Below are 15056 nucleotides of genomic sequence, written 5' to 3'. Positions count from 1 at the left end.
GTTCTGCTCAACTCGGGAAAGTAAGAAAATTCATAAAGATCATTGTGGCACAACAGCTCACAACAACACTAACTGGAAACATGAATGACTGGTGAAAATTTGTTAGAAATATGATCCGATAATGAATCTGACAGTATTTAAACAGGGTCAAAGAAAACAAAAAACAGAGGTATCACCCGATGTTCTACTAGGAGAGTTTCAAAGTGATCATGCAGCAATCTTGTGACCCGTCAACAAGGAGATTCAAAACTTCAAAGTCCTCAGAGGTTCAAATTTAGATTCAGATCACTTACTTCCAAAACTGAAGTCAAAATCCTACCAAGAGCCTAACAAATTAGGAATATTACTCTATAACGAATTAGAGACAGAGAAACTTGTAAGCGCCAAAAATTTTACAATGACCTTGAATCAGAAGAATTATCATGGATGGGAACACTTAAAAGAAGAAATGACTGATAGTGCAAAAGAAATGGTTCACATCAAGAAAATTAGGGAACACTTCTGGTGGTCTGCAGAAAGAGGTAAGACAATCAAAGAGCATCAAAAAGCATGGGCTGAATGGTGTTCTCATGAAACACCAGAAAATCTAAAGAACAAGTACTAAAAAGAAACACAGCTGTAACTATCAGGAATCCGCAGAGGAAATATGAGAAAGAACACATGACTCAGCAGAAGAGGACTTCTGAAAGAACAATATGTGAGACTTTTACAGAATAGTTTAGACTAACTTAAGTAGATACAATTCCCCAAACTTTAGCTTCAAGAATACAGAAGGAAAAGTAATATATTACGATTTTAAAAAAAACCACAGCCAGAGCTTAACCAAATACTTTGAAGAACTAAAACTGTGAAGTGCCAGCTCAGAACCAGAAAAAAGCAAATCCAAACTCAGAAGCACCAACTGTAGAATAGATTAGGGGCATTGTAAACACCTCGAAGAGCAATAATTCTCCTGAGAAAGACGTGATTATTGCAGAAATTGCAAAAGTGTGAGCTTTTATGAATTGTCACAAAATTTTTCTCTGAACACTGAGAACTGTATGTAATCTTAAACTAGCATATGATTTCCTGCATAAAGAACAGTGGCTATACATTCCAGTAATAGTTTTAGTCACCACTGTGATATTTCCCAGCACTTTTGCACACCTTACTGTACGAAAAAATGGCGTGTTTTTGAGAGATCTTTAATGTGGTGCATCAATTAACATATTTTTGTAGTACGTATGTATAAATATGAAAAACATCTCATACAGCAGTTTAGTTTTGCAAACATGCAGATCAACATGGCATCTGATGTCATTCAAACCAACCTAGGTCCTGTCCTAGGCAACATTTCATGTTGTCACCACAAACTTTATTCACAAAATAGTAAAATTAACATTGAATAAATGTTTAAATGTGTTTTATCACCACAAACATATCTGGATGACATCACATCTCCTTTGCTGCCAATGGCTGAAAGAATCAAACCAAGCGGGCATGATGTTTACGTGTTTGTGAATCTTAAGTGCCATATTTGGTAATCTTCGTATTTATACTTGTGTCTACAAAAATATGCAGTTTGACTGATGCAGAACATTAAAGATTTCTTCAAACCATGTCATTTTTGGAATGCTATGCTGTGCAAAATATCAGAAAATCTTACACTGTTCGGTAAAACATCACATACACTTCAAGCTAAAACTAAAGATTCCTTCATTATTGTTGGAAAAAGAATTTTTGGCAATTAATCCAGACAGTTGCTGAGAAACACATAGGGACAATTACTTCAGGCAGAGGTAAAGGAAGCACCAAAATGTACTGGGTTGCAACTTCAGTTTACCCTAACAACCCTTATGGGTACACATCCATGCATTAAATCTGTGTTTACAGCTCTAGGCTCTCGTTTCAAGCATGGGGGTGATAATGAACTTCATTAATTTTGGTGCAGCAATTGTATGTATCTAGAATGAAAACCACCTCAGCTGCGTTATTGCACATCAATTGTGTTACAACTGGTTTCATCCCTTTAAAATCTTCATGTTGCCAGTTTTACAGAGTGCGTTCCATAAGTAATGTGACCAATTTTTTCTGATGCAATGGTACACCACAGCGTGCTGTAACTGGCTGGGCTAAGTGGAGGGGGGTGTTAGCTTCAAAATGCTCTTTGTCTCATTCGGCTGTGAGCTGCTGGAGAGTCAGGACGTGTGTTTCCCTCAACCCCATTTTGAGTTTATGTAACATGGCACAATGGATCATTCTGTAGAGCAACGGTATGCTATCAAATTTTGCGTTAAAGTTGGGAAGTCCGCCACCGAAACGTTTCCATTACTTCAGCATGCCTTTGGGACTGATTGCTTGTCCAAATCACAAGTTTTCCAATGGCACAAGTCGTTCATGGAGGGCCGAGAGGAGATCACCGATGAACCTTGCAGTGGACGGTCATCAATTGCACGAGCTGACGAAAATGTGATGCTTGTGCGCGATTGTTGGAACTCTGTCAGATGGCTGAGCCTTCAATTGATAGCACAAACTCTAAACATGTCAAAAACAACAGTTTCCCGCATTGTGACCAAAGATTTGAACATGAGAAAGGTGTGTGTCAAACTCGTTCCAAAAGTGTTGACCGACGAACACAAGCACTTGCGAGCGCTTCGGTGCCAAGAAATGTTGGAAATGTGTGAAAATGATCCTCATTTTTTAAACTCAGTTATCACTGATGATGAGTCGAGAAATTTTGAGTTGACGCTGAGACAAAAAGGCAGAGTTCAGAGTGGCACACCCCATCGTCGCCCCATCCCAAGAAGGCACGCATGAGCAAGTCCAGCATCAAAACCATGCTCATTGTCTTCTTTGATGTCAGAGGCATTGTCCACCACGAATTCGTACCTACCGGGACTACAGTGAACTCAGCTTTCTACTTGGAAGTGCTCAAAAGACTGAAAAGGGGGGTCTCGCACTGCCGAAGTGACATCAAGGACACATGGAAAGTTCACCATGACAATGCGCCGACTCAAAGCGCCTTCATTGTCAACGACTTCCTGGCCAGAAACAAGACCCCATTGGTTCCCCAGCCTCCCTACAGTCCTGACCTTGCTCCCATTGACTTTCTTTTGTTTCCTCGGTTAAAAGGAGTCATGAAAGGAAAACATTGGGACACGATTGAAAGCATCCAGGTGCATGTTACATTAGCTCTACAGGACATTCCGGAAAAGGCATTCCACAATGCCTTCCAGGCATGGAAACACTGCCTCCAGAAGTGTATTGACGCAAGAGGGTGCTATTTTGAAAATTTTTGATTATTTGTACGAATATATTCAATAAATGATTTTTTATAAATTTGGTCACATTACTTATGGAACACGCCTTGCAGTCTTGTCCATTGAACTGCCAGGGGTGCTTGTTTTTGCTTTGTCATACAGAAAAGAATCTTGATCATGTTGAAAACCGCAGCTGATACTACTGTTAAAAATTAATGAAAACCAGGCAAAAACGAGCAGCCTTTGCCGTTCAATGGAAAAGACTAAAATTGGCAACCTGAAGATGTTCAACAAATGAAACCAGTTGTAACACAATTAATGTGCAATAATACATCTGAGATTTCAGTGCGCTAGGTTCAGACAGTCATCCACCCATGTGCTGATAACTGAACGAATGTGAGCAAAACACGAAGGTAGTAGAACAATGAGTTTCATTATGCATCAAAAATCTTATTGTGAACTGCAAAATTTACTGAAACAATGAAATTACAGCGTGAATTGAGCAGTGACACTGAGACATTACAATAATTCAAATTCAGCAACACAGACAAAGAAATAGTAAAGATTCTTTCGGCAGTGTACAGAGTTTAGTGAAATATCTTCACAAACAGATTACCGTATTTACTTGAATCTCAGCCTCACTTTTTTCCGGTTTTTGTAATCCAAAAAAACCGCCTGCGGCTTAGAATCGAGTGCAAAGTAAGCGGAAGTTCTGAAAAATGTTCGTACCGCCACAACTAACTTCTGCCGTCGAATATACGTAGCGCACACAGGCATGCTTTGCAGGCACAAAGATAAATACTGGTGCCAAAACCTCTGACTCAGTAAATAAATTTAAAAAAAGGGTGGAAGACGAGCTTTTTTCTCTCACCGGGTTTCGACCATTGCATTTTCGTACATTATCCAACGAAGTAAATACAAATTCCGTATTGTTCATCTTCGAATGTAGCAGCATTTCAATGTACTATGAAAATCCGACTGGCGAGACTGTTTGGGATGTTTATCAATATGGCCAACTTTACGTTCTGAATTTTTTCCTACCTGTGAGAAGAGATGGTTGCTAATAGGAACTTCTATGAATTGTGAATCACATGCAGTATTCTCTTCACCATAAGAATAATACGAATATAAACATTTTGCCATGTATTCTTTCGTGTTTGCTGCTATCTCATTTAAATCTTGTTTGCCTAATAAACGACGAAACTAGTGTGAGACAACAGCAAACGCGGAAGAATATACATATCATGTCATGTTTATATTCGTATTATTCTTATGCCTAATAGTGATACAGTCAGAAATGAAGCACGGCAATTGACCAGATTTTTAAATCTAAGATGACTCTAATTTCTGTGCGGAATGTGATGTACAAAAGAGGCGTCTGCAAAGATTTTCAAACGGCGAAAAATTTTAGCTAAACTCTCGTTCAGAACATCTTCTATCATACGCAGTCTATTATTTGGTTCTTGTTGATCATTATCAAAGAAAGCAGCAGTGTAAGTAACAACAAATAGCAGTCTCTTGCCATTGTTACGCTAAAGAGACAATTCCTCTCTTTTTTTTTATCGTAAGCGGCGTTAGCGCGCACAAAAGCAAGCTATGCCGCGAGCGGCGACAGGTCGTACACACACATTATCAGAATGCGACAAACAATGCATGTCACAGTACAAAAACGCATTTTCAGCTTAGAGTGACGTAAACACTTATAACAAAGAGAACGGCACTTATCAGATCAAAGAAAAATAAGCAATCGATTCAAACCAGACGTAGCACGTGAAAAAGGAAGGGTACCCATATCAATAAGGACGGAGCACCTGACGCATAGCAATGGCTACCTGTAAAGCTTAACTGCTAAGCTTACGACTCGAACCAAACTACTGTAGCTGTATCGTCATTCATTCGACCCAAATTGTGTCTCATATTACAATGGACCAACTGTGTTCGATTTGGAGGTGCGGCCTAAAACTTTTCTATCCCTTGAATTTCGAGTCTCAAATTTCAGGTGCGGCTTAGATTTGGGAAATTTTTTTTTTCTTGATTTCGAGTCTTATTTTCAGGTGCGGCTTAGATTCGAGTGCGGCTTAGATTCGAGTAAATACGATAGTACTTGCAGAATGTTAAGCAATGCGTATTACGGTATAGAAAGAACCGCAATAGGGAGTCTCTGAGTATATCAAATGCAGAAGTCCTTCATTAGTTCCATACTCAGGAACATGCTTCAACAACATGAAATGTTTTGCATTGCTTGTGGATAATCCTTCTTCGAGAAAACAAGAAAGTACCACTCGCTCCCTTTGCCTGTACAAGAGTTGTTATAAATTCAAACAAGGCACTAATGGAAAGAACTGCAGCCGACATTGTGATGGAAAACATAAAATTATTTCTCCAGATGGACTTCAAAAAGTAAGGAGAAAATAAGAGAAATAAGGCTATTATGGAGGCATACAGGCAATCACTTTTCCCTCACTCCATCTGCAAGTGGAAGAGGAAATGAATGACTATCCATGTTACAAAGTAACATCCGGCATGAACTGTGCAATAGCTGGCAGTGTATTTATGTATGTGTAGATGTGAAAAATATTAGGTTAAGTCCACAGCAAAATATCTGCAATAAATGAAAAGCACAAGTTCACTTTTGTTCTACAGTATTAATTTTTATTGCGTTAACTGGTTTTTGGCTTACAAGGCCATCTTCAGACATTTACTGAGTATTGTCACCAAAGAAGGTACAGTGTTTGCAAACAACATTGGAAGAGAAGTAACACGTCTAGACTGAAGCAAAAACATACAGTAACATCTTTGACAGTGTGGTGGTAATGCAATGAAAAAGTAAAAAATTGAACTGTAAATAAATAAAGTGGAGTAGACGGGAAAACTAACACAAAATAGGGTCAGCATGCCTACATAACAGTTTCTATTAATAAACAAAACTAATAAAATAAAATAAGTACTTGACAAGGCTACACTAGGAGGCATTAAACATGGAGAGTGATACACAAACCAATTAAAAGAAGAAACAATTATCAATGTAACTACAGAATACATAACGAACTTAAGCAATATCAGCAAGACAAACAGAAATAAATAAATGCAGGAAAATGGAGGAGTTTGAGGGAACATAATGCAATCTTTGAGAATGTGCTGGTACTACATTTTAACATTAACATTATATTCAAAACTGTGGCTATGTAACAGCTTGCATTAAATAAATGAACTAAGTAACATATAAACAGTATTTGATGAGACAACTACAAGAGGGGTTAAACATGGACAATAATAAAAGTACCAGTTAAAAAAAAGGCTTAACAATTGAAACTAGAGTCTATATGGAATACATAGACAATAGACAATAGACAATAAAACAAAAGAACTTAATGAGTACAGGAAAAATGGGAATATGTACGAACAGGCAGTGTGGGAATAATGAACAACGGACATGAATATATGAAGTTTAGGAGAGGGGAAGTATTGAGCTGTGTCTGGTCATTTACGATTAGATATGGACTGTGAGTTAGATGCTTGTTAATTTCCAGGACTTCCAGCAGGTTGAGTTTATGGCCTTTGTTTGCTAAGTGAAGTACGTGGGACACTGGCTGGTAGTTGTGACCCTCACTCAGTACATGCTCAGCAAATGCGGAGTCAGAATTTTGCAACCTCCAGCTGCATTCATGTTCAGCCAGCCTAGTTGCTATGTCTCCGCCAGACTGACCGATGTAAAATTTGTCACAATCAGAACAGGTGATTTTGTATACCCCACTGCTGCCTAATAACTGGATCTTATCTTCGCTATTAAAAATACACTGGGCTGTTGTGTTCTTAACATAGTAGGAAAGACTATAGTTGCAGGCTTTCAGTGCTTTGGCTACAATCTGTGATACCTCATCTAGGTATGGTAGTATACACCATTTGTTGCAGACAGTGGATGGGGAAGCAGGTGGGGCATGGAAGAGGGGTTCAATTTTCCATTTTTGTTTCCTGTGCAAGATGTGGTCAATAAGAATGGACTGTAGCAATTGGCGGTGGCGATAAATTTTATTGTATCTAACTCTGCTTTAAAATCATCTCTGGACATGGGGATAGATATGAGACGGTGTACCATTGAGTGGAAAGCTGCATGTTTGTAAGCTATGGGGTGTTGTGAGCAAAAAGGTATTACTGTATGTGTAGTTGTAGTTTTTCTATAAATTTTGAAATAATGTGTGCGTGTAATTAAGTCAATGGTGAGATCTAAGAAGTTTATGGATTTGTTGCCAATCTCCACTGAGAATGAATATTTTTATGTTGATTGTTTAGGTTTTACAAAAATGTGTTGAGTTGTCTTGTAGTACCAGCCCACATACACAGCACATCATCTATATATCTAAACCAGTATTTGATATTTGCACTCAAAGGTTCTGTTTTTAGAAAATTTTGTTCAAAATGGTCCATAAATATTTCAGGCAACAGTGGACTGTGTATCTTGTGACGTCAATGGCTTTATTTGCAGTGGCAGAGGTTCCTGTCAACTTTATGGAGACATATTTTGGCATAATTTTGTGTTGCAAACACTGTTTGTTAAACGAAATGTGTTGTGTTGACTTTGCTTTTTGTCTCAGTAATACTGTAGAACAAAAGCAAACTGGTGCTTTTCATTTATTATAATGTTGTTCTACCAAGAATCAACGGAAGATTCTGTTAAAATACCTGCAAACTGATAAAGACTGGTAATCTCTAAATTTAAAGATTTCAAATAAATATGAAAGGGAAGCTGGTGAATTATTACAATTCCAGAATTCAGACACACAACAGCCACTAAGATTCCAGCACTTCAGAGTCAAAACTGTTTTTCACACAATTATGAACATTCACTGAAAAACTACAGGATAACAATTTGCAAGACCCAAACAATTGTGTCTCACAGTTACCATAATATGAAGTACCATATGCCCTAAACTCACAGAAACAAAAGAAGATTAGGATCTAATATCCGATCGACAAAGAGGCCATGAGAGACAGTGCATACGCTCAGGTTGGAGAAAGATGGGGAAGGGAATCAGTCATGTCTTTTTCAAAGGAACCATACTGATATTTGCCTTATGCAATATATGGAAATCACAGGAAACTTAAATCTAGAAGTCCAAGTGGGGATTTGAAGTGGTGTCCTCCCAGATGCGAATCCAATGTCTTACCAAAGCACCACCTCACAAACTGAGTGCTCAAGATGATGAACCAGGGATGACAACTGAATAGTGACATAAGCAACTTACTGTACACATTAAAAGAATAACTCATGCACATAAATAATGATAAAATCTGAAATAATAATAAAAATTGTCACTGAAACTTGGTATTAAATGTTAGATGAAACATCAGAACTATTTTTGGAATCAGTTAAAATTGGATGAGGTAGAAGCTACAGCAAAATTATAAAATTAAAGATGAAATCAAGGTTTGAAGAACAACGCGATGGGAAATTTTAATTACACCAAGTGATTCAGTACTTCAACAATAAGCAAACTGAAGGTTTCTCTTATTTTCAGAGAACACATCTGGCTAAATTTTTCAAATTTCTCTCTTTTATTATCTTTCTCTGAGTATTTAATAAACACAAACTTAAAATATGATCTCGACTAACTGCACTCCACAGCTATATTCTTAGTTGCCTCCCAGCAGTTAAAAAACCTTCCAGCAGTTCACGTTGTATGTGGAGTTGTATAATTCCGGAATATCCTGTTAACATAGGGGAAAAAATGTTATTTGCCACAGCTTCAGGAACTTGAATGGGAATCCCTGGAGGGTAGACAATGTTCTTTTTGAGGAACAATTTGAGAAAATTTATAGAACTGGCATGATGCTGACTGCAGCCTAATTCTACTGCTGCTAAAGTACATTTCGCATAAGGACCACAAAGTTAAGATAAGAGAAATTAGGGCTCATACAGAGACATATAGACAGTTGTTTACCCTTGTTCAATTTGCGAGCGGGACAGGATAACTAGTAGTGGTACAAGGCACCCTCTGCCAGTCACTGTATGGCAGCTTGTGGAGTATAAATGTAGAAGTAGATCATGACCACTGTTCAAGATGATGTCTGCCAAGTTCGCAGGTGCTTAACGAAGAATATTCTCCCACCAATCTAACATCACATCCTGTAATACACAACTCTTCTGTAGAGAGCTCTCTCTGATTTAAACCTACTCGCCATAGGCTTCTATTCAGATCAATAAATTTAATAAATTTCTTCCATGGTTTCCTTTATAGTTGTGTTCACAACTCCCAACATCAATAAAATAAGTCATGGTTCCACTGAAGCAGTCTTACTTGCATAAAATATTTTGTTTGTCACTATAACTCCATTTCAGCCACACAGTTGTTATCAAGTATCATATATATGTATAACAACACAGTCACAGTGGAACTGTAACATCTTTTAAAAGTTTTAGCTAATACAACAAGGTACATTGCAAAACTTTTCTGTGCACATTTGTTTGGATTTCTGAGCACTACCTCCTGCTACACTATACATTCAATGTGTGTCTACAAGTTCCTCAACAACTAACAATCCACCTTCAACAACAAGTCATGAATTGCAAACAGTGGCAGACTTCACGAAGGACATATCAACAACTTGGATGAACACCTGAAAGTACACCATTAGTCCCACTAATGATGGCACAGCCACCAACCATTTTTTATGACACATTAGTACTTTATGAATACATGCAACACACCAATTACGACATTACCTTAATAGAAGCATCGACACTGCCCGTGGCAATCAACTGACCATCAGCACTGAAAGCACCCGCTCGACAGTTGCCTTTGTGTGAAGTGACATAAGCTGTTTCATACAGTGCAGGCTCCGGTGCTGAGGACTGAACATCTGTTTCAAACTCCAAGTCTGGAAACAAACCATGACATTTTTTATAAACATTAAACCATCTTCTGTGACATATAAAAGCCATTTTGTGGCTCTATTCTCTCATAAAGAGTGATAATTGATATATAAGATGATTCCATTAATCTTGCAGTAGAATTTTGGAACATTACGAATTACCTCAAAGAAAACAATTTATTGATAAACCGCCAATACGAATCCAGAAAATATCGTTCTTGTGAAACACAATTCGCTCTTCATTCTCAGAAAGTAATGTGTGTTATTGATGATGGATGCCAAATTGATTCCACATTTTTGATTTTCAGAAGGCTTCTGACACTGTTCCTCCCCTACTTGCACTCAAACTGCTTGCTTATAGAGTACCATCTCAGTTGCTAGGCTGTCACAGTTTACAGAAATTCATCGAGTGAAACAGATGTAATAGCTGGTGTTCCTCAAGGAAGAGTTATAGGTCCCCTGCTGTTCCTAATTTATAGAAATGATTTAGGAGACAATGTGAGCAGTCCTCTCTGTTTGCAGTTGATGCTATCATTTACCATCTTGCAAAATCATCAGAGGATTGCAAAATGATTTAGACAAGATATCTTTATGGTGTGAAAAGTGGCAGTTGACTCTAAATAACAAAATGTGTTAGGTCATCCATATGAGCACTAAAAGGAATCTACTAAATTTTAGTTACACAATAAATCACATAACCTAAAGGCTGTCAATTCAATTAAATACCTAGGAAAAGGCAAACCAAAGACTGCATTTCACTGGCAGAACACACTGAAGTTGCAACAGAGATTGCTTATACTATGCTTGGCCAACATCTTCTGGAGTATTGCTGTGGGATGTGAGATCTGCATCATATAGGGTTGACAGAGGACATCAAAAAAGTTCAAAGAAGAGCAGCTCATTTTGTATTACTGCAATATAGGGGAGAGAGTGTCACATATATATGGCTATCATTAAAATAATGCAATATTTCATTGTGACAGGATCTTCTCATGAAATTTCAATCACCAACTTTTTCCCCGAGTGTGACAATATTTTGTTTGCATCCGCCTACAAAGATGACCACAATAAAATAAGAGAATCACAGCTTGCATGGAAAGACTTGAGCATTTACTTTTCCCGCACACTGTTTGTGAGTCCTGGGCAGCAGAGAAAAGTGGGCCCCCATTTTTAACCCATTAGCACCTAACTTATTTTTAAACAATGGAAAATCCAGGATGGAATAATGACAATATTATGAAAAGGAAAGACTGCTGCTACTCACTATGTTGAGGAGATGTTGAGTCACAGACAGGCACAACACAAAGACTGCCATACATGTTGAGCTTTTGGCTACAAGGCCTTTTCTAAAGTAGACAACACACACAAGCACAACACACACAATGACCATTGTCTTATGACTGCTGGAGACAGTTGTCGTGTGTGTTGAGCTTGCGTGAATGTGTGCATGTTGTCTGCTTTAGAAAAAGGCATTTTGGTCAAAAGCTCAAATTGTATGGCAGTCTTTTTGTTGTGTCTGTTTGCAACTCAACATCTCCTCTACATGGTAAGTAGCAATCTTTCCTTTCTGTAATACTGTTGTCAATTTATTTTTAATTGGCATATACTCTTTATTCTTGTACAAAAAGTATTCTGGCAATTCAGTTTATGGAAGCTTAACATGAAATTTTGGACCGTCCTCATTTGAGGACACTGTGTGCTTTGCTTAGCAGGTGTTTGATCTTTACACTTCTTACTAGAAAGATGGCAAGGGATAAGGAAATTGGTAATAACAACATTTCAAAATTATTATTTATTTTACAATAACTCACATTTACAAAACTTTTTAACACAAAAACTTTCCAAAACCAAAATTTAGTTAAGGCCTAATATGACATTTGGGAAAGCATTCCATGAAGAGTGTAATATTACACTTCTCACAGTATAATCTAGGTTTTCCTTTACAGTTATCAGATTGGCATCATGGCATCATCTTTGCTTTCACACTTCTGGGCAATGTGCAGTTTCCAGTCATATCATATGTCTGGTACATTAGTCCTGGGAGATGAGACAAGTTTGGTTGGTCTTCCTTTAATTGACATCATTTCAAGACTTTTCTTCAGGTATGTTCTTGCAATCTGTCTTCTGATTTATTTCACTGAAAGAGAAGTTCCTTCATTGCACCTCTTGAAACAGAATCATGAATACCAATGCCTGCCACGAAATTCTTGCATGTTTTCAATTCATGTTGCTGTGGAACACTGGGCTTTTTTTTCCGTGATGAATTTCAATGTTGTGCTTCGATGGTAGGAAGCACAGTGCCAAAATTAGTTACTAGTGCAACACACTTATTAGCATTCCATTTTGTGACGAAAATTTCCTTCTCTCTACCAAATCTGACTCAGAATATCCCCTTCATTTCCTTTTCATTACATTATCTAGTGACAGGAGGCACATTCTTGTTCTGTTTTCTGTTACCATTCTACTTGCAGAAGAACCCTAGTTCCTTCAGTCAGATGAGCAAGTTACGACAAGTAAAGTAATTGTCAAAAACTACTTTGTACCTGTTTGGCTCACCAGTAAAGAACAATATTTTCAAAACTACTTTGGGAACCAGTGTTAAATCCTCACTGTCATTTTTCAGGTTCTTCCCAGAACATAGTAAGAATTTGTAAAAGTAGCCATCAGTAGCATGTAAGGTACATAATTTATATCTAAAGCATTGAAGTTGAGTCTGGTAAAGTGCTTATAAGGTGATGTCAATAGTATGTCATAATCATTTCATCAACTGCTACATTTTCCAGAAAGACTCCTCGTCTTTGATAATTTTGTACTACAGCCTCTGCTAATGGTTTGATATTGAAAGATTTGTTACTTTCGTTTTTGTTGGCCTTTTTATTATCATTGAAATGTAATACAGATTTTAATTCACTATTTGAACATCAATCATCATCATCAGACCAATAATCTCTTTCACTGGACAATTTATGATAGCCTGTAAAGAACCCAAGAAACGCATGAATTTCATCAGGTACAACTGAAAAACTTATTTTATTTTTACATGCCTTAGTGTATATTTCAGTTTCCTGTAAAATCATGTTTGCAGCTTCTTGTGGAAAGTGTTCTTCAAAAACCTGTACAGGAATGGGACTATACAATTTTTCTTTCAGTTCATCTGAGAAACAAGAAGCTTTCTTCCCTAAGCCAGGAAATAAAAATTTCAGAACCTGATAACACCATTTAACTTCCTCTTTAAAGGTTCTTTTAGAGGAAGCATGAGGAATGTCTTTGTTGTATCTTTCATGTAGCATTTCAATAGCACTTGCAATATCACTTACATAGGTATTTCCTAACAAGTCATCAATATTTTCTTCATCTGTCTGTTCATCTACATCCAGAGGTAGAGCTACCATACCTGCTTGTATTTCTTCAGAAAATAAGTATTCTACTGCCTCTTCAACAGTTTTAAAATAATGTAGAGAGCCATAAAAAATAAATCCAAAAAGCCCAAAACACATATCGTTTACCACAGAACTGGCCAGTGTCCTAAAATGAGGGCAGCAAGTTACACTGGGGCACACAATGCAATAAAGTATTTTAGCCTTCACTAGTACCAAACACTATCACAGTATTACATTAGGCAGCAGCCAGAAAATGACACTGGTCTTATCTTAGATACAGCTCACTAATAAAAATAGAAATAAGCACCAGGCTCCGCAAAACACTCCACTACTTTTAACAATCTTGAACTGAAATACTGTACCAGAGAGATAACAACAGTACCCATTGTTGAAAGAAACCTTACTTCACCACAACATAAGTCAAAAACTGACTGTCCTCAGTTGTGAACAATGGGTGCTAATGAGTTAATGGCTGTATACAAATGGAAGCCTCCAGCTTTCATACCAACCTCAGCCCCTAGTTCAGCAAATTCTTTGAAGCTACCATGACTCGCTCCATTGTTAAGAGACATCACATTTCAACTATGACTGAGAAGCAATCGCAACGAATTACTGCTCTATCAATTCATTACTACAGGTTCATAAATTAAATTTTGCAAAATAGGTCAATATTACCACAGCATCCAACTATTACTATTCCCACATGATTCTGAATCAAGGATGCCAAAGTGGTTATGAAAAGTTTCAGTATCATTTGTCACAAGAGAAACTCACAGTCTGTAACTACAGAGTTTGACCCAAAAGCAAGAAATGTCCCTGTAGTTTTAATTTTTTTTAGTCCATAAGTTAGCCACCAGTTTCCCAGTGTCACAAAATGTCTATTATCTTCAGCTATTTCAACGGCACTAACAGCTGCAACAGCAGTACTCAATTCTAGACTATTCAAGACGGCGCATTTATGGCTTTCTGGCAGTGTGTATTAACTCATTCAGTAGTTGGGTAACAAGCTCCACACTAAACTGCTTTGTCATCATGGTGATAAAGCAGCTGAAATCATCATATATATGAACCTGCGTTATCAGCTTCCCATATCAGTTATTCTGATTGGGTGTTCAAATTTTGCTCTTATGATTAAATGTATATGGGTGTGGATAACATGCTTTCATTCTTCCAACCCTATCATTCATAAATTGTGAAAATAAGCAATAGAAAAGCTGTTATAGACAAATAATTGAGTAGCATAATATACAGTCATAACTCATTTCAAGTGAAACTGCAACTAATATCTATCATAGTGCACCATTTTTAAAAACTTTAACTGCTCGGCATCACAAATGAGCATTATATGGTTAGTTTCTTCACAGCACCAACTGCCCATCTGCATGTCCCCCATATGTGCATCATGTAGTGGGGTCTCATTCCATGTAGCACCAGGACTGCATTACTGGTTACAACAAAGACTGCGAACTATTACAGTAAGCAACACACATTTGCCATGGCCATCTCCTTCTCTTCAGTACTCATATTTTGACTACCGTTCCTTTTAAGGACATTTTAACACAATTAG

General features: G+C 37.5%; 1 protein-coding gene across 1 annotated transcript in view; it reads right to left on the bottom strand.

Annotated features, from left to right (window-relative positions):
• The window catches only part of LOC126191382 (cleavage stimulation factor subunit 1), a 169946-nt gene that overhangs the window by 133381 nt on the left and 21509 nt on the right, over positions 1-15056 (bottom strand). The window contains exon 3 of the mRNA XM_049932234.1: positions 9961-10115. Coding sequence (XP_049788191.1) covers positions 9961-10115 — 155 coding nt within the window. The remainder of the gene's footprint in view (positions 1-9960; positions 10116-15056) is intronic.

Source organism: Schistocerca cancellata, chromosome 6 (genome assembly GCF_023864275.1).
Source record: "Schistocerca cancellata isolate TAMUIC-IGC-003103 chromosome 6, iqSchCanc2.1, whole genome shotgun sequence".
Classification (NCBI taxonomy): domain Eukaryota; kingdom Metazoa; phylum Arthropoda; class Insecta; order Orthoptera; family Acrididae; genus Schistocerca; species Schistocerca cancellata.
The sequence above is the reverse complement of the archived record's forward strand: the minus strand, read 5'-3'. Positions and strand labels throughout refer to the sequence as shown.